At 42.9% G+C, this 21,382-nt stretch overlaps 1 protein-coding gene across 1 annotated transcript in view; it reads left to right on the forward strand.

Annotated features, from left to right (window-relative positions):
• enah (ENAH actin regulator) overlaps window positions 1–21,382 on the forward strand; it is a 90,376-nt gene that overhangs the window by 51,683 nt on the left and 17,311 nt on the right. Inside the window, 2 exon segments of the mRNA XM_051408621.1 lie at window positions 14,523–14,845; window positions 20,892–21,382. Of these exon segments, the coding sequence (XP_051264581.1) occupies window positions 14,523–14,845; window positions 20,892–21,382 (814 nt within the window).

Raw genomic sequence — 21,382 nt, forward strand, 5'->3', positions numbered from 1 at the left:
ACACTGTGTCTCTCCTCTGTCCTGATCTCTCTGTCCTGAATTTGATCTGATCTGAGTTCAATTGGGTCTGAATGGACCTGGTGGGATTGCTCTCAGCTGATCTGGAGCAAGGCACTAACACTACCAGGGTTAGAGGTTGAATTATTCCAAAACTCATGTTCATTCTCTCATCCTTCAGACACGCAATCTCTCTTTGTTCGGTTTCTCTCCCTCGCTCTGTGTCATTCTCACACACACACACACACACACACACACACACACACACACACACACACACACACACACACACACACACACACACACAATAGTTAAGTCAATAAAAAAGTAGTAAAGCATTCTTCAGGTGTGAGTCAGTGGTTCTTCTAATTCTGTTTGAGGTGAACTTGGATCTGCCAAGGCCTGGTGGATCTGGCTGCCAGCTTCCCCCTCCCTTTGTTCTCCATTTCATTCTTTTTCCAATCTTTTCCTCCCCTTTTTTGCTTTCTCACTTTCACTCTTTTGTCTCTGTCTAGCTTAATTTGTCTTTCTTTTTCTCCCCCCTCTCTCTTCCCCTCGGTTCCGGTCATGCTCCATATTTAGCAGCGGATGACAGACAGGCAGCGAGTGGATCAGTGACTGAGGTCATCTGCTGATACGGGGCCAGTATCAGCCCGGTGGGAGTGCGAGTAAAGGATGTGTGGAGCGGAGTGAGAATAGGATGAAAGACGTGGGGAGGGTGATGGAGGGAGAGGAGCAGTGAGAGGAGTAGTTTAGAAATGAATTGGCAGCACACGCTCACATCAAGCCTTGAAAAGGAAAGCTAACACACTGTAAGCTTTGGGAGATGTTGAACGTCTGTTTGGCCAACAAACATTGTCAGGTTATTTTTGGTGTGATATTTGTATGTTGCTGTCAGTAATCCTGTCAGGTTTGTCGTTTGGAAGTTTACATGCACAAGTATCCCCCTTTTGAGTCTCACCTCTTTATTCAGCTCCATTCTTACACGAGTCAACAGTATTATTGAGAGACAGTTAAAGGTACCGTATTTTCCGGACTATAAGTCGCACTTTTTTTCATAGTTTGGCTGGTGCGACTTATATATGAAATTTAACATGTTTTTGAATGATAATTCCGACATCAAACGAGGAGTAGCCTAAACATTACCGTCCACAGCCGCGAGAAGGCGCTCTAGGCTTGTGACAACCAGAGCTGTTATTCAACTATGTAGGCCTACCCCTACGGAGGACGAAGAATTTAATGGATGGTGAACTTGCTACCGGTAACTTGCCTGTTGGACTCGGTGGCGTGTTATGTTAATTTCTGTGTGCTATTGTGTTTAACTTGCATTTCCTGATTGAATGTCTGTTCTTGGTCTTGGATGCTGTAAAATAAATTTCTAAATAAGGTAGCCTCCCGAGTATTTGCTCTGCTGCCGGCGTTTGCCTAGACATCGCCCAAAATGCTTGATTGCATTGCATTCTCCACATTTTTAGCTAAATTTTCATGTACCACGTCAGCATTTTTGTTCAGTGAATCTTTTGTAAATTGGCCGCCTTCATATCGCCCAGCTCTCCTCATTTCACTCCTTCGTCTTCATTAACATTCCCGGTAGAATTGTCAATCTTTTTGGCCACTATATGTCCAGTTAAATAGTCTCTGTCTGTTCTTGGTCATGGATTTTGGGAAATACATTTCTAAATAAATGCGACTTTTAGTCCGGTGCGACTTATATATGTTTTTTTCCTCTTCATGAGGCATTTTTTGACTGATGCGACTTATACTCCGGAGCGACTTATAGTCCGGAAAATACGGTATATCCAAAGTGTAGACAATAAAAGGCCATGGTTGGTAGAAGGCACAATGTGAAGTGAAACTGAGAAATGAAAAACATTTGACTTATAATGAGAGGAAGCAGGACGTCCAAGCTTGAAATGTCAAAAACCATAATGTCCCAGTGTGTGTCATGGGTGAAAACATGATTGTTTCATTACTTAGTCCTGTACTTGTGTAGAGGGTTTGTCAAAGAATGTCAAAAAAGATCTGGTCCTTCTTTCTATTGGAGTACTCCAGCTAACAAATTGAGGTTTCCCAAAAAGTTTATACAAGCTTCTGAAAGCAGTAGATGATGTTGACATGCACAAACACACATATACTGGAATACTGGAGACCTTGCTGTAATGGGGATACTTGTGTGCATGTAAACATACTGATTGTCAATGTAGATATTTGTTCAAATCACAGGTACAAATTGTTCATCATCCATCCATTCATCTATTGGCTACGCATGTTCTCGCTCCCAGCGTGTCAAATACTGCTGTTTGGTCAGTGGCCCTCCCCTGTAGATAACCCTACATCGTCATCTTGGGACGTGTCATTTCTGGACGTGCTGGGCTCTGCAGTCAAGTTAGCAAGAATAAATATCCATTGTCTGGTTAAAGATAATAAATATGCCACATTGGGTTAGACTTTCAAATTAAAGCTTTTGTGGTTAATGTTGTGAATCGTTCACAGTTTGGTTAAGGTTAGGCACAAAAACTGCTTGGTTAGGATTATAAAAAGATTGTAAGTTATGTTTCATACCTGACATAACTTAAGTATGTTACATAAAAGAAACTACTTTTGGTTTACGAATAACAGTTTCCTGGGTTAAAGTGCTGGTCTGGTGTTTGGGCCATTCGTCCACCCCATCATTTCTGTTAGTGGACTTTCTCAGTTTTATATTTTAGCCTGATTTCGATGGTGAGCAAGTCCAGAAATGACACTAGAGGGATACTTTACATATTATAGACCACAGACCAAACTGCAGTAATTGATGAGTGAGACCATTTAGGCTCCACAGTTTTAACAGTGGAAACCACAACTATGGGACAAGATAAGACTTCATCTAAATGTGTGTCCACACAGTCAGTCCATTCTAAAAACCTACAGTAAAGAGAATAAGTTTCCATGACCCATTCTTAAACCTCTAAACACAGTTTTGGATACACACTGGGGGAAAATATTCTGTCAAAGAGGTCTGCCAAACAATTTATAACCTGCCCTTTGACGACGATCGTGGACTCACTCAAAACAACAGCTAATGTTCAGCTATGTCTTACCTCATGCAGTTACAATGCTTTTCATTGGGAATGTGTGTTGCACTGAGCCATGCATCCTGAAATGTATACGGAAGAAGAGAGAGAAAGAAAAGAAAGAGTTGGAGATATGGATGAGTGTTTATGAATGTGAGAGAGGGATGTTCCTCCTCTCCTCTTTCCTCTCTGCCTCATTAAATAAGATCTTCCAACCAGTGGACGGACCGCCTCATTCCTTAGTGGCCACACATGTGCAATCCAACGCGTTCCACACTCATCAGTGGGGCCTCCTCTCGCTCACTTGTGGGCCTCCACTCAGTGTGAGGAGTAAACATTGACATCATTCATTTATGGAGAGGCTGGAACATTGAAATGTCTCTATGATGGGATATTCCAAAGGGTCACATGACAGTAGGAAAATATGGTGCACATCATCTTTTCCTTCTCCTCCACCTCTTTATTCATCCTCCTCCATCTCTTCTTTAATCCTTCTTTTCATGGAGACATAGATGGATGAAGAAGAGGCAGATGACACCATGGCACTTCGGCGGTGATTGATGGATTGATGGAAATATTCACTGTGTGTGCGAGTGGATTCATGGACGGCAGAGGGAGAGAGTGTGGATAAACCACCTGTTCAGAAATGCAGGGTGCTACCCTCAGATTAAAAAGACATGAGCTGGAAATAATAGGCTGCGGTATAAATAGCTGTTCGGCGCGTGGGCGCAAGGGAGTATGTGTTGGGGGAGAGAGGAAATGTGTTGCATCGTCTTGAATGAAAGAATGAAATGAAATCGAGGAGAAGGATGTGAAATGTGTGTTAGCTGTTAGCGTTTAGCTGCTGGCATTTAACACACAGAAGATGAAAACACCAGCAGCTGCGGATGGCAACATGTGATTTGTTGTGCACGTGTTGACATCAGCATATATTCTCAAATGACAGACACACACACACACACACACACACACACACACACACACACACACACACACACACAAAAAAAACACACACACATGCGCCTTTAAACCAATATGTCAGCTTGGCTTTGATAACAAGGTTGAGGTCTTATGTTAGTGGGCCACATGACACATGGACTGCGTGTGCGTGTGCATATATTGCACATTTGGACTGGATCCTCACTAGAGTAGGTCCATATGGTCTATCTGGGCTCCTGTCCATTCAGACATTTCCTGGTTCTGTGAGCCAATCAGGCGAGCCGCTGAGTCCAGCTTGGCCAACAGATTTCAGCAGACTTCAGCGTCTCTGGAGGTTTAGCACAGTTGTCACTTGTGGCAATGTGGCAAAACCAGAATGTGACATAGATTTTGCTCAAGGAAAAATAAACCTATAGAACATTACATAACAATCACAGCATTGTTGCAGTATGAAAGACCTCAGTATTGCAGTGAAAAGTCCACTGAATTTATCAACACTCACAACTGATGTGATAACACCATTTGTGATTCGTGACAAACTGAAACAAAAGTGATATCAACAAACATAAATAGCAGCTGACAGTGGGAAGGATGACATTAATTACCAAGCTTACCCTTTTTGCCAAATGATTTGACTGTCTGAAATGTAAGCAGATCTCAAAAATTCCTACAATGGAACAAATAGTCCATGGCTTTTTACCACTTTTGTCCAATACCGATGCTGTAGCCTTGAGTAGCCATGCCTAAAAACATACCTTGCTATATCAACTATATTACTATAAACCAGAACCATAATTAATAAATGAACATTATGCTGTATGGAAGAAGACTTGAAAATAGAGATTGAGACCATAAACTCATTAGGAAACTGTTTACTGAGCTAATAAATCAAGTGAGAAGTCGGCTCATTCTCCATAACACTGCATGGTATCAGTGTTTTGTTGCAGCCAATTGAGCTCTCCCTGCTGGCCATTACATAGAATGCAGGTTTAAGACACTTCTGCGTTGGTTTCACTTCACAGACCTGGAAGTTCTGTCCATTATATGTACTGTAAATGGTTTGTTCAATAAATAAAAAAAAAGAAAAACATATATGATAGAAATAATAGAGGACGGTAAAAATCTTTTTGTTGGTATCGTACATTGATTGACTGGATCAGGATGGAAAGAGAGCATGGTGTGCAGTTTTGTCAGTCCTTTTTTTATCTTTCTTGTAGCTAATGAATGCACTCCTAACTATTAAACTGACATAATGAGCTGGTATTGGAGTGCCTTTGCAAACCTTTGATCTTCATACGCCTTGACTGCAGATCCTATTGTAAGGTTATTTGCATTCTGTCTATGCAGCTCTCCTCCTTCATGTTTCTCGCCTCTTAATTTTCGACAATAAGCCATTTGATGTTTCCAATATTACCCCAAATCCTCTCTGACTCTTCCTCAGAGTTTCTTGAACTCAGTCATAGTAAGTTGTCGCAAAGAGGAAAGGAATATGTGTGCATGTGCGCGTATGTCTATGTGCGTGCAGGGATTCAGGCCGTGCCACCGCCCACACTCCCTTAGCAACGGTTTCCCCGGCAACTCTTGTCAGGAGGCGAGCGAGACGCCAGTTTAACCGTGCAGGAGGCTTTTCACAGCTTTGAATCCTGTGACGTTTCCCTGCGAGGCAGAGAGGGACGTGGAGGGAAGAGGAACCTGGTTTAGGTTCACTTATCAGAGGCAGGAAACATGCAGACAGAGGAGACTGGCGGATTTAATGTGGGAGTCACTGCATTAGGCCCACGGAAGTGACAAAATATATGAAACAATACTCATTGGCAGTAGTTCATATTTACATTATCCGTTCTGGAAATTGACATTGCAGAACATAAAGCAATACTCTAATCTTGAAAGGCGGCTGTAGAAAGTTTCTAGTTTGCCCAGTCAGTTACAGTGGATTCCAATGGCGACATAAAAAAGCCTGGCCTTTAAAACCCTGCAGCTCCTCCCTGTCCATCCATATGCTCAGTGTCTTTTAATCGTTATTTTCCCACATTATGCCAACATGCAGTTAAATATGATGTTCCTGTGTTGTACTGCCCTTCCTTGAGGCTCTGAAGCCATTCAGAAGTAGAACATTCGGCTGGAACACACTGAACATACAGATGGACAGCAAAGAGAGTTTCTGTGGACATTTTTGAGATATTTTCTGCCGTGAAACTCATCACTGTTGGTCGGTAGAACTGACATTAATCCAGATCACCACAGTCACTGTTCAGCAAACGTTTTACAGCCACCTGTCAAGCCAACAGGAGGTTAAAGTAGAGAATCACTTTACAGGCTTTTGTGTGCACTGATGCTGATCACCATTGACAGTGTGGTGCACTAAAAGAGTGCTGTTCATTGAACATTCTCATGTTTTTGGTGAACTGAATGTATCCGTTTGCATAAGGACGTAACATCTGTGAGGGATAATGACGTTCACGCACGGTTGAGTTAAAACTCAATTAAAACAGAATGAAGTTTGAGTACACAAGGAAATGATGCCAGGCAGAACTTAAGTTTCACTTTTATTTTCCAGCAGAGCTATTACATTACTTCACCAAAATGGTGGAAAACAAAATGGTGGAAAGCCTGCTCATTAAGTGAATAACAATAACAAGATATTATTAACAGAGGGTAACAGTGCACTCCATTTACCTCGGTAGTCCGAAGTTGGAGCTTGGAACGACATCACACCCAAGTTGACAATGTTCCATTATAGCAAGTTGGAAAACCAAGCCCTAGCCACTTGATAACGACGCATTATGCTGTATTTTGCTCATACAAACATTTAGTTGGACAGTACTGTGTATGACTGATTCATGAGAAACAAAAGAAGTTTGAAGTGTTAATAAACCGTAGGTTCTTTCAACTTTCCTAGTTGGAAATCCGACTTCAGGGATCATTCCAGTAGAAAATTCTGACTGGGAACTTCATATGGCGTGCACCATAAGACCACGAGCCAACAGTTCCTCCACCCGAGTCAAACTCACAGCAGTTTGTAAAGAACAGTTCAAATCTATGGGACTGTGAACTTCAGATTTATGAACTAGTTAATTTTAATCTTTGTGAACTGAACTAGCTCTTGTTTAATGTGAACTTGTACGACGCCTAACCTCAGAACTGAGAACTGCCTTTTTTAGTGGCTCTTAAACTTTTTCTGTTATTCCCCTCTTTGGAAACTGCTTGGTATCAACACTGGGTTAGCTAGTAACAAAAGGAGTCAAGTTGAGTGCTATTGAATGTGAGTTTCTTCTCACCCATGATTCTCATTTCATGCTGTCAACAGACAGGGCTCTTTTTCTATACTGACAATTAACTTGAGCACTAGATAGGCTATTCCATATTTTACTCTTTACTCAGTGAGTATTGCAGTTTTCTTTTCTCTTAAAAAAGCCTGTCCATCCTGATTCTGACATCTTGCTCCCAAATGTCAGTATCCTAGAGGTTTTTCACAGCAGACACTGTCGTACTGTAGCAGGAAAAGCACAGATGGATGTAATAACATTAACTATGGCTCCCTTCCTGCAATTAGTGCAATGTGATGCAGCAATCAGCAACATTATTAGTTACACCTGTGTTTGACAAGTCAACATATTTGCCGCAATAAAATGTCTAATCAGCTTTAGCTTCACTCCTTCTGCTCCCCAGTTTGGGAACCACGGGCCTATTTGAGTTGTTGTTCTTTAAACCTTCATATATTTGAACTGCCAGTTTACACATTTTTTTCACCGTCATTTTGTGTAAATGAACGTGACTACATTGACTTCCAGCTTGTGTTCCGGCTTTTGCGAGCAGCGAGGACGGAGGTTTTCTCATACAACTGCCATCGTTGATGAAAGTGTGTTGTACTTGTAAGGTTTTGGCAGCGAGAGAAGCTGCTCTCACTGCACAGGAATGTGCGTGCTGAGACGCTGAGCGTAACTCTCGCATGACATCGGCCCGAAAAAAAGCCACGCTACGTAGTAAACTCAGAGGTGTCTCCCTGAGGAACGACAGGCTCACTGTCCCCCTGTGAGCTGTCTGGCATTGTACACTTCCCCACAGACACTAACACAATGTATCCACACACACACACACACACCTCAAACACCTCTCTCCAGACAGGTTATTTTAAGTGTGTGTGCACATTGTTTAGGAATGTCATGATCTCCTACTTAGGGGAATGCTGTGTGCGTGTGTTACATTCGTAAATTACATGGTGAGGTGAAGAAAAAAAGGACCAACCAGTTCTGAACTTGGTCTTTCTAGCAGGAATCCCAAAGCAGCTAATTCACAACTCTATTGTCCTTTCAGGGTAAATTTGGGAGAGTTTAAAAAGCCTCTGAGCTAAAAGACATTCATCAACGCCAGCGCAGCCATTTAACTACAACAAAAGAAACAACAGTGCAACTACACATCAGTACAGCTGAGGTTGCCTCTTGCTCTCATTAGGACAGATTCAGCAAGTACACCCTCTCACCAACGGGTGTAACAAGAAAAAAACGACACACAAGACAAATTACACTGACTCTGTTAGTTCAAATGTCTTTATTGGAATTTGCTGGGGTCCCTCTGGAAACAGGCGATATGGTAGCTTAGATGTTAGGGAGGCTGAAAGGTGACAGGTACAGGATTCTGAACTGAAAACTGCTCACTTGTTCTAGGAGGTTGTAAAGAGGAGCATAAGCTGTAGCGAACAAGGCAACCAGGTTTGGTACCGCTGACCGCTTGCTGATTTTGTCTTTTTGACCGAGACACTAAGTCCTGCACAGCAGTTCAAAGTCCTGCCTTTTGCTCAGACACAGCAGTTACTCTCCAGAGAACCTTTCTCTGGCTGCATGATGCCACCACTTTCACCATTTAAGGCCTTTTTTTCCTCAGTGATATGTTTTTCATGTTCTTTAACCACTGACATGGTCGTAGTAGTCAGTGAATAAGTCATCATCTTGTGAATTATTTCACAAAAATAAGCAAATTGAAGTCTTGAAACACATCCTGACTCCAGTACTAACCCTAAAAGTCCCCCTCCAGTGTTTCTGCTTGTTCCTACAGTGTGATGTTTGAATGATGTATGTGCAGAGTTTGACTCTAGAAGGATGTTTTGGTCCTGGTCCAGTATGCAACTTCTACAGTGTGATCCACCAGTGCACATCCACTGAGAATGGAGATCTGTTGTGTCCAGCAGGACTAAAAGACTAAAGAAACTTTAGAAATGAACAACATTTGCATATTCAGAGATTCTAGAAGTTTTAATGAGGTAGAAGCAGGAGATGACTTTTTAAGGATATGGAAATTATACTTTTTTTGTTTTGCAGAAAAACATATCAGACACACATTATTGTTCCAACCAGAATATTTTTATATATGTCTTAACACATTATATGTGGAGACACACGCTTTTATTACTACTATTGAAAAGACACTTCGTTTTAAGACTTACTCGACCAAAATGACACGTTACAACACTATGGTAATTTAATGATGATGTTAAAGCAGAAATTCTGAAAAGACAACCCATAATGTACTCTGGATATATGAGTAGTGACAGCTGAAGCTCCTCTATTCTTCTCTTTAAGCAAATGCATGTTGCCTGTAGGTTGCATCACCACCAGCCCCCTATGACCCTGTCCATGTCCTACACTATTATGTGTGTGTGAGACATAGTAAGTGTAACCTGTGTATGAGAGAGAGAGACTGCCTTCTGTTCCCTTACTTATTCCATATTTTAACCACTATGCTGCTAATATAGATGTGTAGGCGTGTGTTCTTCCTGTTGCTGCCACATCCATTTAACCTCACCATCAACATAATTTTGATTCACCAGCCACTATGGTGGAGTACTTCCTAAACTCCACCAGCTTCTCTCTCTGCCTAACAACCCACATATGGATGTTGAACAGAAAAGATGGCGAGTTACCTGCCAATGTTGCTGCTAGACAAATTGTACCAGCTGCACCAGCCTGCAGCCTGCCAGCATTTAGCTGCTGGCTGTTGGCAGTTTAGCCGTGGAAGTGAGCGATATGAATAAAAACGCAGAACCCCCTCTGATGGTCCTGATTAGACTGGCCTTACTACCATCACACCATTACATCACAAGCTGTATTTAATCATGAAGCTGTTGAGTGCAGAGGATCCCACAGGGACTAATTTGCTATCAGAGGGACTATATTATCGTAGATGAGGGAAGCCCCCAGAGGAGACTGTAAAATCCTCAGAGACATGGCCCTGCCACGCTTCCATCGGCCGTAAATCCAGGTTACCCCCGTGTTTCTGTAATTAAGTCATCGGCCACGGAGACACCATGAGAACTGGGACAGTTTGTGTGTGAGGGAGCAGTTGGGTCAGTGGTGTGACCCAATATCATTTTTTATTTCTTTCCTTTTCTCTCTGTCAATGGAGACAAAAGACAGGCTTGGCTGTGGAGAACCTCACCCTACACTCACTCCTGTATTGAAAGGATATGGGAGTAATGGAAACATAAAGATAGAATTTTTCAAAAGAAATCCCCTTCACACCTTTCGCTTGATCTTATTGGTCAGGATAATCCTGTGGAGCAGATAGGTGGATCCGAGCCCCTGAGCTCTCTGCAGCCATGTCACAGCTATAGGCTCTGCAGGTTTGAGAGCTACTTCTGTTCACTTTAATCAGCGGTAATGCAACCCAACAGTGCATTAGGTAAATTCACTAATTAGATCCTTTCCTCTGGGTGAAGGTGTGTTGGGGGGGGGGGACTGGTAAGGCTGGCACTTTATTGTGACTCATTTGTGTTGCCTGTGGGGACTCTGAAGGGAGCCCTTGGCTTTACAGCTTGCTTCCATCTTTGGCAGTTTGTGTTGCCATGAACCCAAACTTGGGCTGAGCAGAGGTAGACTGGGTGGAACTAAGAAGGAGTGAGCTCTTTTAAATACTTTTTATGAAAGTATTAGCCTGTCATTACAGAAACAAACCTAGCTTTTTGTCTTAATACATTTTATGAAAAAATAAGCTATTTTAAAGTTGCTACAAAGACATTGTATTACTTTTTTTTTAGCCAATTATGTATTGTCTCAAATGATTTGCTGATGGAAGATTAAAGGACCAACTGAAAGATCATATTAAACCGCCACTGTCGTATCAATGGAGACACATGGATCATTTGGACTATGTCAGTGATGAGCACAACAAACACCGACATGCAACCCGATCAGTTCTTATTCAGTTATTTTGATGAAATCAGTTCTCAAAGCTATTCTTGCTGGAGCCCCTTTTCGATTCCAGCTGGTGACCTTTATTGCATCTTATATCCCCTTTCTCCCTCCCCTTTCTGTCTGTTTTTACAGGTCACTATCCAATAAAAACAAAAAACACGATACAATAAAATGATCAAAGCTATTCCTGCGTGTGCAAACAAAATGTAGTGGAGCCACTGGCATGTAGACATTTTAAGGACCAGAGGTAAAATGAAATCGGTGCATGACTTCTGTGCCAATAACACTGGGATTGGGTGATATGTGTGGTCTGTCCTGAGGGGCAGTCTCATTGAGCTTGGGGGACCTGAAAGCAATCAAGTGCCCCTCCGGTGAGACGTATGCAAATTGTAGCATGGAAGTGACCTTTTTAGAGCACAAATATATCCTGGTGACTCACAGCCAATAGTGTTAAAATTGGCGGCAGTGGGACAGCAAATGCACAGGATCTTTTCTGGTTTAAGCTTTTCCGAGGACATTGACACCAGTGCGGTGTCTCACTAATTAGGACTAACATTATGTGGATGGAATTAATCTTGTTTTCCATATTCTAGGATGCCACAATCAATTAGTAGTGCTGGGTTCTGTATATTTTGAAAAGTTTTAATATTGTGCCAGTACAATATCAGAGTTTGAGTACCAATACCAAGGAAATACTTTGGTTGATGCTATAGTTTTACCCTTTTTCATTTAACAAACTATGCCCCACTGCTCAATGCATGATTCATTATTTTAATTAGTCTGAACCTGGAAAAGTTACATTAGAGCAGGCTATCAGATACAGACTTTTCACACTTGTTGCACTGGATGCATTTTTGGTCAGAACAGGGTTCAAAGATCATATTGGAGTAGGTCTCCAGTTTTTGACCTCCACCACCCACCACAAGGATCTCAGTCTTGTTAAATTAAATCTTGTTTAATTGAAGAAAGTTTTGGGTCATCCAGTTTATAATGTTGCTGATGCTATTGACAAGATCATTCATAGGGCTGAGGTCATAATGCAAGAGTGAAATATATAATTGTGTATCATAAGCATAAGATGGTCTGATTGGTATAATGGATTCCAGAGGTAACATATAAAGATTGAACAGTAATGGGCCTAGAACTGAGTCTTGTGGGACACCACAACAAATTGAATGTCCTGCTTATTGAATGGGAGGAGACCCAGTTAATAACACAGCCGGACAGGCCAACTGAATTTTCGAATCTATTGAGTAAAATGTGTCTGTTGGCGGTGCATGTGTGTATTTGAAATAGACGTGATGACAGTGAACATGTTTGCTTGTTTGTAGTTGAGAGCCTCAGAAAGCCGTAAGCCTGGTACATGAGAGCAACTTTGCCCAAAGGTTACCATGACATCACTGCTGTGTGTGTGTGTGTGTGTGTGTGAGAACCTGCTGGTCCAAACATGCCTTGTCACATGTGTCCATGTCGCTAGTGGAGTGAAGTATTTGTGTGTATGTGTGTGTGTGTGTCACCACTGCAGATGGAAGCAGAGGGGAGTGTGTGTTTGCATTAAGCAACATTTATGCTGATGATTGACTTTTAGCTGTGAGTCAGGTTTCAGCAGAACAGGATGAGTGAGGGCAGACGACCTGACGGGATTTGACTTGGTGTGTGTGTGTGTGTGTGTGTGTGTGTGTGTGTGTGTGTGTGTGTGTGTGAGAGAGAGTGCATGTTGGCATTTAGCTCCAGTTCCCACCATCTTTCCCTCTGCTTGTGTAATTTTTTATGAATGTAACGCTCGTTCATTTACAGCCAATGCAATTTATGAGCGAGTAAATCACAGAATGTGACAAGACGGTTGAGGCTTTCCAATTAAATGAAAGATTTCCTCTCTGTGTGTGTGTGTGTGTGTGTGTGTGTGTGTGTGTGTGTGTGTGTGTGTGTGTGTGTGTGTGTGTGTGTGTGTGTGTGTGTGTGTGTGTGTGTGTGTGTGGGAACCTGACAGATTACAACCTCCCACAGTTTGCATCTGCTCTCCCCCTCATATTTTAGCTCTTATTCCCCCCCCCCCTCCTGTACTATTTATTTGTTCATAAAAATCCTTCACACTAACTGTCAGTTGTTGTGATGAAGGACGGATTGTGTAGCATTCCATTTATACATCTACGAGACACTTGTTAACGTGAGTATGGACCTGTGTATTTTTTACACATCCTGTATATATGCTGAGTTTCTTTTTCAGTGTCTCCAGTATACTATTCTGTCATTATATTTTTAATGTTTTTCTATAAAAAACATTGTATTTTTCTTCTCTAATTAGGCTCTGCTGCTGCAGAAGTCTCTCCTCACAGTTTCATTCAGTCTTTGCTCCATCTTTGGAATATAGTGCTGCATATATAATTTCTGTTGTCAGCTATTCATATTTATGTCTCGTTCTTATTTGATATTCTTGTAGAAACTGCTCTAAACAGCCCAGTTCCCCCCAAAGGGATTGTTACAGTTTTTCATCAAATCTCAGATAAAGTAAATGGGAAATGGCTTCAAGTCATTTTTCACATGCATGCACACCCACAGACAAGAACACACTCTTGCCTCTCCTGCTGCTGCAGTCTCACACACGCCACCAGTCCTCCTGCTGTTGCCTTCTGCTGACACCTAGTGACCAAACTGGGATCTGCAGGCACAGTTTGCGTCGTACACCTACAGGAAAACCTCCCTGAAAGCACCGTCAGGGTCATTAACATTACTTCTACTGATTTTGCATCAAATGAAAAAACATAACAACAAATGACAGTGTCTGTCTTTTTTATTTCTCGTTGTCCTCCTGTCACACACACTGTTGGCTCTGCAGCAGTGTGCAGCCAAGGGAGGCAGTCCTCCTCTCAATGTGTGTGTTTTTAATGTGCCCAAATTTTTTAGTAAAGCTGGCTTTGGTTGCATAACAGCATGGCCATTGTGCCTAAGAGAAATAATTATGTAATGACATGTCTTATGTAATTGCCTGTGGGTCAGGGAGGTCAAGACAGGCCCCACACTAATTTACTCCTTGTCTTTGTCATTTTCTTCACATCTGCCCTCTATCTTTCATCTTTTTTTCCTTTTTTTACTTTAAAACAATTTTGTAAGTCTTTCTAGAAAGCTCATGTAGAGTGATGACTTTGGGATCTGACCTAGAGTAAGTTATATTGTGATATTTCAGAACAGACAAAGATACACTTGATTTTTAATTTGTTTTCTCCTTGTTTTTCTCCTTTCCTCCCCTCCTGTCTTTCCCTTTCCTCTCCTTCTCACTTTTCCTCTCCTGTTTCTGTTTCATCTCCTCCCCTCTCCTCTCTCCTCCTCTCTCCTCCCCATCCTCCAGGCAGCTCCAGGAGCTGCAGAGGCAGAAGGAGATGGAGCGTGAGCGCCAAGACAGGGAGCGTCAGGAGCGGGAGCGCCTGGAGCGAGAGATGCTGGAGCGCGAGCGGCAGGAGCGCGAACGTCAGGAACGGGAACGTCAGGAGAGGGAGGCGCAGGCAGAAAGGGAGCGTCTGGAACGGGAGCGCCAGGAGCAGCAGGAGCGCGCCGAGCATGAGCTGATGGAGAGGGAGAAGGCGGAGAGAGAGCGGCTGGAGAGGGAGCAGCAGGAGCAGTTGGACAGAGAGCAGCAGGACTGGGAAAGAGGGAGACGCATCTCCAACGCCGGTGAGTGGTTGGTTTCCTGCTTATAGACACACACACTAAGGTTTGAGTTTTTCAGGGCCAATATTGAGACAATCAAAGTGGAGTTGTGCAGAGTTTTGTTAATTTATAAAATGTTAAAATCTTCTTGCTACTCTGATCAGTAGATACAGCTTGTCTTGAGAAGAGCGTTATGTTTGTTTGGCATGGAGTCCTTTAAGAAAAGCTTCAGTTGTGTGCTGCTTGGCAGAGGCAGATAGCAGCTGCATGAATATATCAGTTAATACTGAATATTAAATATTTTAATAAGGAGCTTTTTCCTTTCTGAATTTCTATCCAAAGTTTTGAACATAGCTTGTTTCTTGTATTAACAGTGTGTGAATTTCAGTGTGTCCCAATTCCACACTACATCCTAACTGTATACAGAATGCTATACATAACTTCTTAGTATAGTGGTATATTGTATATGTGGTTATGCAGTTAGTATTCATAGAATACAACTAACCGACCTGTTTGACACGAACAGGAAATTATACTGTAGAGCACGGGTCTCCTGCCTGAAAGCACCTGGTAGTCCACGGAGTCCACAGAGCATGTTCTCTAATCTCTCTCTATGGTATGGTTTTTATTCATTAAAATAAGTATATTGAGACTAGCTTTTATTCCATGTTCTGAGTTGAAACCATGCTATTACACCTATTCTGGCCTGCATCTGGAGTTCATTCTGGGTCCCAAATGGTGGCCTCAGCCCTTGCTGACTTTCTCTGAGCTGCACTTTGATTTTCATGCTCTATAAATGAATTGGTTTACCTTGATTAGGCGAGCTTTGACTCTCGGTTCATATCAGTAGATTTCTCCTAAGATCCTTCAGTGTTAATACCCCAACCAGAACTTCCACACCTGCAATCTCAAACCAAATTGGTTCAACCCTGAATATAAAAAATGGCTTATGGTAAAATACACACTGCTGTGTAAATTAACATGTTCGTCAAGTACACAGAGTAGCCCTCCCAATAATTTTCTCCCTTAAGGTAGCCCTCGCTTTCAAAAAAGGTTGGAGGCCCCTGCTCTAATGCATGTCAATCAAACTGACTTTAGAGTGACCCTGCCAATGACATTTCTCAAACACACATGAAAATGTTTATTCCTAGGATGGAATAGTACTGAAATGTTTTCTGCTGTTTTGCCACCGTCACAATATTTGCTTTAACTTGAGCAGCTTCTATATGCAGGATTACTGTTATATTATGAGTACATTGTGTTTCACTAACTTCAAGTGTTAACTCTTCTCTCACCGTCCAAAAACAGCCACTAGATCCAGGACTAGAAGCATGGGGAGGTTGATACCCTCTGACTGGAAAGCAGTTTTCTGCCTCTTTTCCATTCCAGTGCTAGAATTGTTAGTTTCCTTTAATTGTTAGCGCTAAGCTACAATACAGCCCACACTGGCTCATGTGCCCATAGGCTGGGCAGGCGCTATGAACAGATTGCTAAGGCACTGGGGCATGGGGGGAACGAATGTGTGAGTCTTTGCATGCCACTTTAGGGGTGAGTATTATTTCAACACTTCACTCACACGTCCTAAAATTTAATGAAGGTGTGATGCTGGCGGTGTGCAGGACACCTTGGTCTGTGGGGGAAAAAACAATTTCCTCCCACAAATTCGATTTTTATCTCGTCAGTGAAGTTAAATATCTGAAGCTTAGAGCATAAACAGCTCGTTTTGATTGTTTTTCATGCACACTCATAGCTCAGCTCAGCCAAGTTTAAAAGACGAGTAATATATTTTGAGTCCTGTGTAGTGCACACACTTAAATCCAGCAGCAGGGAGCAGGAGGAGCCGCAGGTGGAACACACTCTGTTCATAAACTGGATCTGTAATGGATCAGGGCCTGGCCGTGTGATGGCAAATCCACTAAGTTTAAGGACTGGGTCAGTAGGGAAGGCAGCATTGTGTGGCACGCTTCAGTGCCATGATCCGCCTATTAGCATATGCATGCATAAACACACACACAAATATACACACGCACGCACACACACACACACACACACACACACACACACACACACACACACACACACAGGCAGACACAGTTCAATGTTGTTACTCAGAGGCTAAAAATACATCATCAGTGAGAATGCTGGTGAGACCCCCAGGGATGAATGTGTGTGTTTGTGTGTGCGTGCATGCATGTAAATGCCCCAGGATGGGAGGGATGAGTTATTTCACGTCATACACAGTAAGACACAGAAAGCAAGCACACCAGAATGCTGGAGCACACACATAGTACACACACATTGTTTCCTTTACCTTTCTCAATGTCTAGGAAATCAGCTTTAATCAGTGACGTGAGTGATGTGTTTGTTTTTGGCCCATCATTTTGAGAAATAACGTCTTGCACCTGTTTTACCCACACACTTACAACAGAAGAACACTTTGCACATCTATTTCATGAGACAGGTGTGTAGGTGTAACTAGGTAGTAACGAGTGGATCAATAGTAGACATATAAACTCCCACGCACTGTCTGACTTGCAATAATACATTTATTTGGGACGTTTTGGTGCTACACCTTCATCAGGCAAATGAGAAGCCGTTTTAAAGGTCCAGTGTGTAACATTTAGGAGGATCTATTGGTGAAAATGGAATATAATATTTATATGATTTCATTAGTATATAATCACCTGAATATAAGAATCATTGTCTTTTCATTACTTTAGAATGAGCTGTTTTTATCTACAGAGGGAGTGGGTCCTCTTCTACAGAGGTCACCATGTTGAACAAAAACAGAAATGTGTGTACTTTCTTCTCCTTATATTTTCAGAACAGGCTGTCAGTTTGTTACTTTGCAATTACTGTATTTATTTATTTTTTGCTTCATTGCACTGCAAAAACAGCCCTTCTAAAACAGGCGAAATATTCTTAAATACAATAAAATTTTCTTTTATTAAGCAAAGATCAGCCAATGGGGTGAACTAGAATTAGAGACCAACATAAAGATCTAACCACTGAAAGACTGTAATGGGCCTTAAAAACTAGAAAAAAACGGCAAAAATGTAAGCAAGTAGTGCTCATTACAAGCAATAAAAAACTTTAAATCTTTCTTAAAAGAAGGATTTAAGTCACTTTACTGAGCTGCTGGTTAAATCAAGCTCAATATTAGCTGTAATATCTTAGATATATTTTCCTAAAACCAGATTACCTTTCTAATACAAAACATGCTTCACCAGATTATTTTTCTTTTTAGACTAAAAATACTAGACTAATTTCCCAGAAACAAGGCTTTTTTACTTTCTTGAGATTCCTGTTTTTTGGAGTGTGCACGCCTTCCCAACATCGAGACCTGTGCATTTCACGCATAACAGACGCAACAAAAACAACGTAAAAGACACAGACTCAACCTTATTTGAAGATTCAGTTAGCTTTGCATGGAAACAGACGGCATAAATGTCCTTCAGAGAAACCAAGAGAGTGCCTTTATGCTTTGAGTACATTTCAGAAACTGTACTTTTACACGAGTTAAGAAGTTGATTCAGTACTTCAGTACAAAGAATGTGTACACTTCTTCCACCTCTGGCTGTGGTACAGAGGAGCTCGGCTGCTGTTATGGCTTTGACGTCTTCTCGTGTGTGTGCATGTGTGCTTAATATTCTTGTGTGCACGTGTCCAGCTCTCCGTGTAATCGGTGTGTTCTGATGGTGCGTTGATCATCATGGAATGGCAGAGCAAAGCTGGGGCCTCTCAAGTCACATGACCCGCCCAGAGCTACACACAGACACACAGACTGAAAGAAGAGGGAGGTGGTGGTAAAATAATGAAGAGGGGTGGAAAAGGTCACAGTTCAGTGAGAGGAACAGGGGGTGAGGGTGACGAGGAAGGAGAGGGTATCATCTAACGGTGCAGAGCAGTGATGGAAATGAAATTGAAAAAGTTGGCAGAGGACGAAGGAAAATTCTGGGTTAATGGAAAAGAGATGCAAGAGAGAAATTGCGTGTGCGGTGGAGTGGAAGTCGGGATGAACATCAACTCCAGTTAGAAGAGGATAAATGGTAAATGCAGCATGAGCTGTCAGAACGTTCAGCTGGGAGAAGAGAAGGGAAGAGAAGTTGCACAGAGGAAGGGAAGCTGGAAAGGAGCCAGGCAGAATCCATCAGTTCATCTGTCTTGTGACTGCTGGTTAGGTGTTCACATGAGTTCCAGTAGTGTTCCTACTGTGTGTGTGTGTGTGTGTGTGTGTGACCCGGCACAGTCAGGTCATGGTGCTGGTGTGTGTGTGAGAGAGAAGGTCTGTGTGTTATGTCCACTTAAGCATCTGAACATATGGGTTTGAACCACGTCTCTGAGTCGGTGGGTGATTTAGGTTTATTGTGCCTTCGACCTCAAGTAGCTGATTAAATAAAGCACACAACATAAAGTATGAGACAGAAACTGAACATCTAATTGACTGCAATAAAAAATCCATCACTGAAAATGATGGCAGTGCAATAAATTCAAAAGTGCAGGAGTGCATCACTGGCAAAGGGAAGTGGAGCAGAAGGTGAACAGAGGATTAACAACCTTACACCATCCCCACACACACACACACACACACACACACACACACAAAACATATGGCAGCTCCATACAACAGCGTCCAGGCTACGCTAAGCGCTACAGTCGCACATAAACAAACACAATCTAGGTAATGAGTGTGATCAGCAGGGATAGACACGTAATCAAACAGGGGAGGACAAAATCCCCACATTTAAATGAGCCACTCCTCATAAACCCTGCTAAAGAGAATATAGGCCATTAAGATCTGTAAAGTAGAGACGTGGGTGTAAGGTTATTATGAAAAGAAAGCCAGATGATAAAAGAGTTTAGATAGTAAGGAGTAAAACTAACAGCAAGGCTAGCAACAGAACTAAACACAGCTTCAATTATTCAAAGAGAGGACTCGGGTAGCATGGGAACCTGACACTGGTAACCAGCCCCAACGCTGCCCACCGTACTGGAAGTATACAATAAACAAACGAGACATTACACAAGATAACAAGATTCACTATGGGTGACACAGGAGAGAAGGGTCTGCTGTTGGCTAATGGGGTTCACGCCATCAGAGCGCCCCCCCTCAGTGAACAAGATATCGACATTTACAGTGTATTCTATACTAAACTAGAGGTAAATGTGTTCATGTTGGCACTTTGAGTGTGTTGCAGTCATTGCAAAGTGTAAGCAGATCTACACTAAAGCAACTAATATTGTACATGTTAAATGTAATTTTTGTACGTTAAAATATACAATGACAGTCAAAATAGGGCCTAATTCATAGTCCTCCTCTTTAAAAACAACCGGGCTGGCTACCAGAAACTTGACAGAACAATCACGCTTGAGAGCGAATTTAGGGATTAAAAAGCTTGCTCAAAGACACCGCAGCAGTCAGTTCACATGCAGTTTGTTTTCCTTTCGAATGGGATGTTGCTTCCAGAATGAAGGTACTGCACACAGTTTCAACTACTGAATTTGTTGTTGGCTCTCTTTGTTTTGGCAAGCGTTCCATTAAGTGGAGCATTTTGGGTCTTTGGGTAAATGTGGTTAAATTCTATGTCTGACTTGATGTCCCCCTGCAGACTGAACAGGCTTGATGACGGTGGTTACTGTTCTGTGCCTGTGTGCTACGTGGTAAACTATCGCTCCTCTCAACTTTCCTCCTCAGTCCGTTTGTTTTCCCCTCTTCTCTCTATGAAGACTACGACAGCTTTGTGTCTCTGGCTCTCTCCACTGTGCTAATACCTGTCCACTAACACAGTAGCATCACCTCAGTCCAAGAAAGAACACACAACCTGGAATAAAACTTTGGTATAGCTCTGTGCTGGTTTTTCCTGCTTCATCGGCCCCCTTCTCTTTTTTCCTCTCTCCCTCCTTCCTTCTCTCTTTCCTGACCTGCTGTCTTTCCCTCCTGTGTGCATGACGGCTGCTTCCTTCCGGCCTTCTTTCCTTCCTTCCTTCCTTCCTTCCTTCCTTCCCGTCGCTCCCTCCCTTCTGTCCTGTCTTGTCCTTGGTTTGTCCATTTCGCGTGGCGTTCTTTTAGCCTTCGAAAGCACCCTGTACAGTCCCACGCCTCAGGAGTACAGCAGGACGTCCTCCACGCCTGTATCTCCATCCACGCCCACCTACCCAGCTCCTGGGACGGCGTCGCCCTCCTCCACCACTCCCCCGACCCCGCCTCTAAGGCATTCGGCCTCCAGATTCGCCACCTCACTCGGTTCTGCCTTCCACCCGGTCCTGCCTCACTACGCCACGGTCCCAAGGCGACAGCAAGCCTTTCCCCAAGCCCCGCCTCCCGCCCCTGCTCCAGCCCCCGCCCCTGCTCCACCTCCCCCGGCCAAGTCCGTGGTGTGGTCGGCGTGCAACTTCACTCCTCTGCCACCCTCACCCCCTGTCATGATAAGCAGCCCCCCAGGAAAGGCCGCAGGTCCGCGGCCGCTCATTCCCATTGCGGCACCTTCCCCTCTTACCCAGAAGCCCCCCTCGCCGGCCCCCAATGGCCCGCCCATGTTCCCTGCGCCTTCCCCCGTGACC

This window comes from Dicentrarchus labrax, unplaced genomic scaffold, assembly GCF_905237075.1.
Source record: "Dicentrarchus labrax unplaced genomic scaffold, dlabrax2021, whole genome shotgun sequence".
NCBI classification, from domain to species: domain Eukaryota; kingdom Metazoa; phylum Chordata; class Actinopteri; family Moronidae; genus Dicentrarchus; species Dicentrarchus labrax.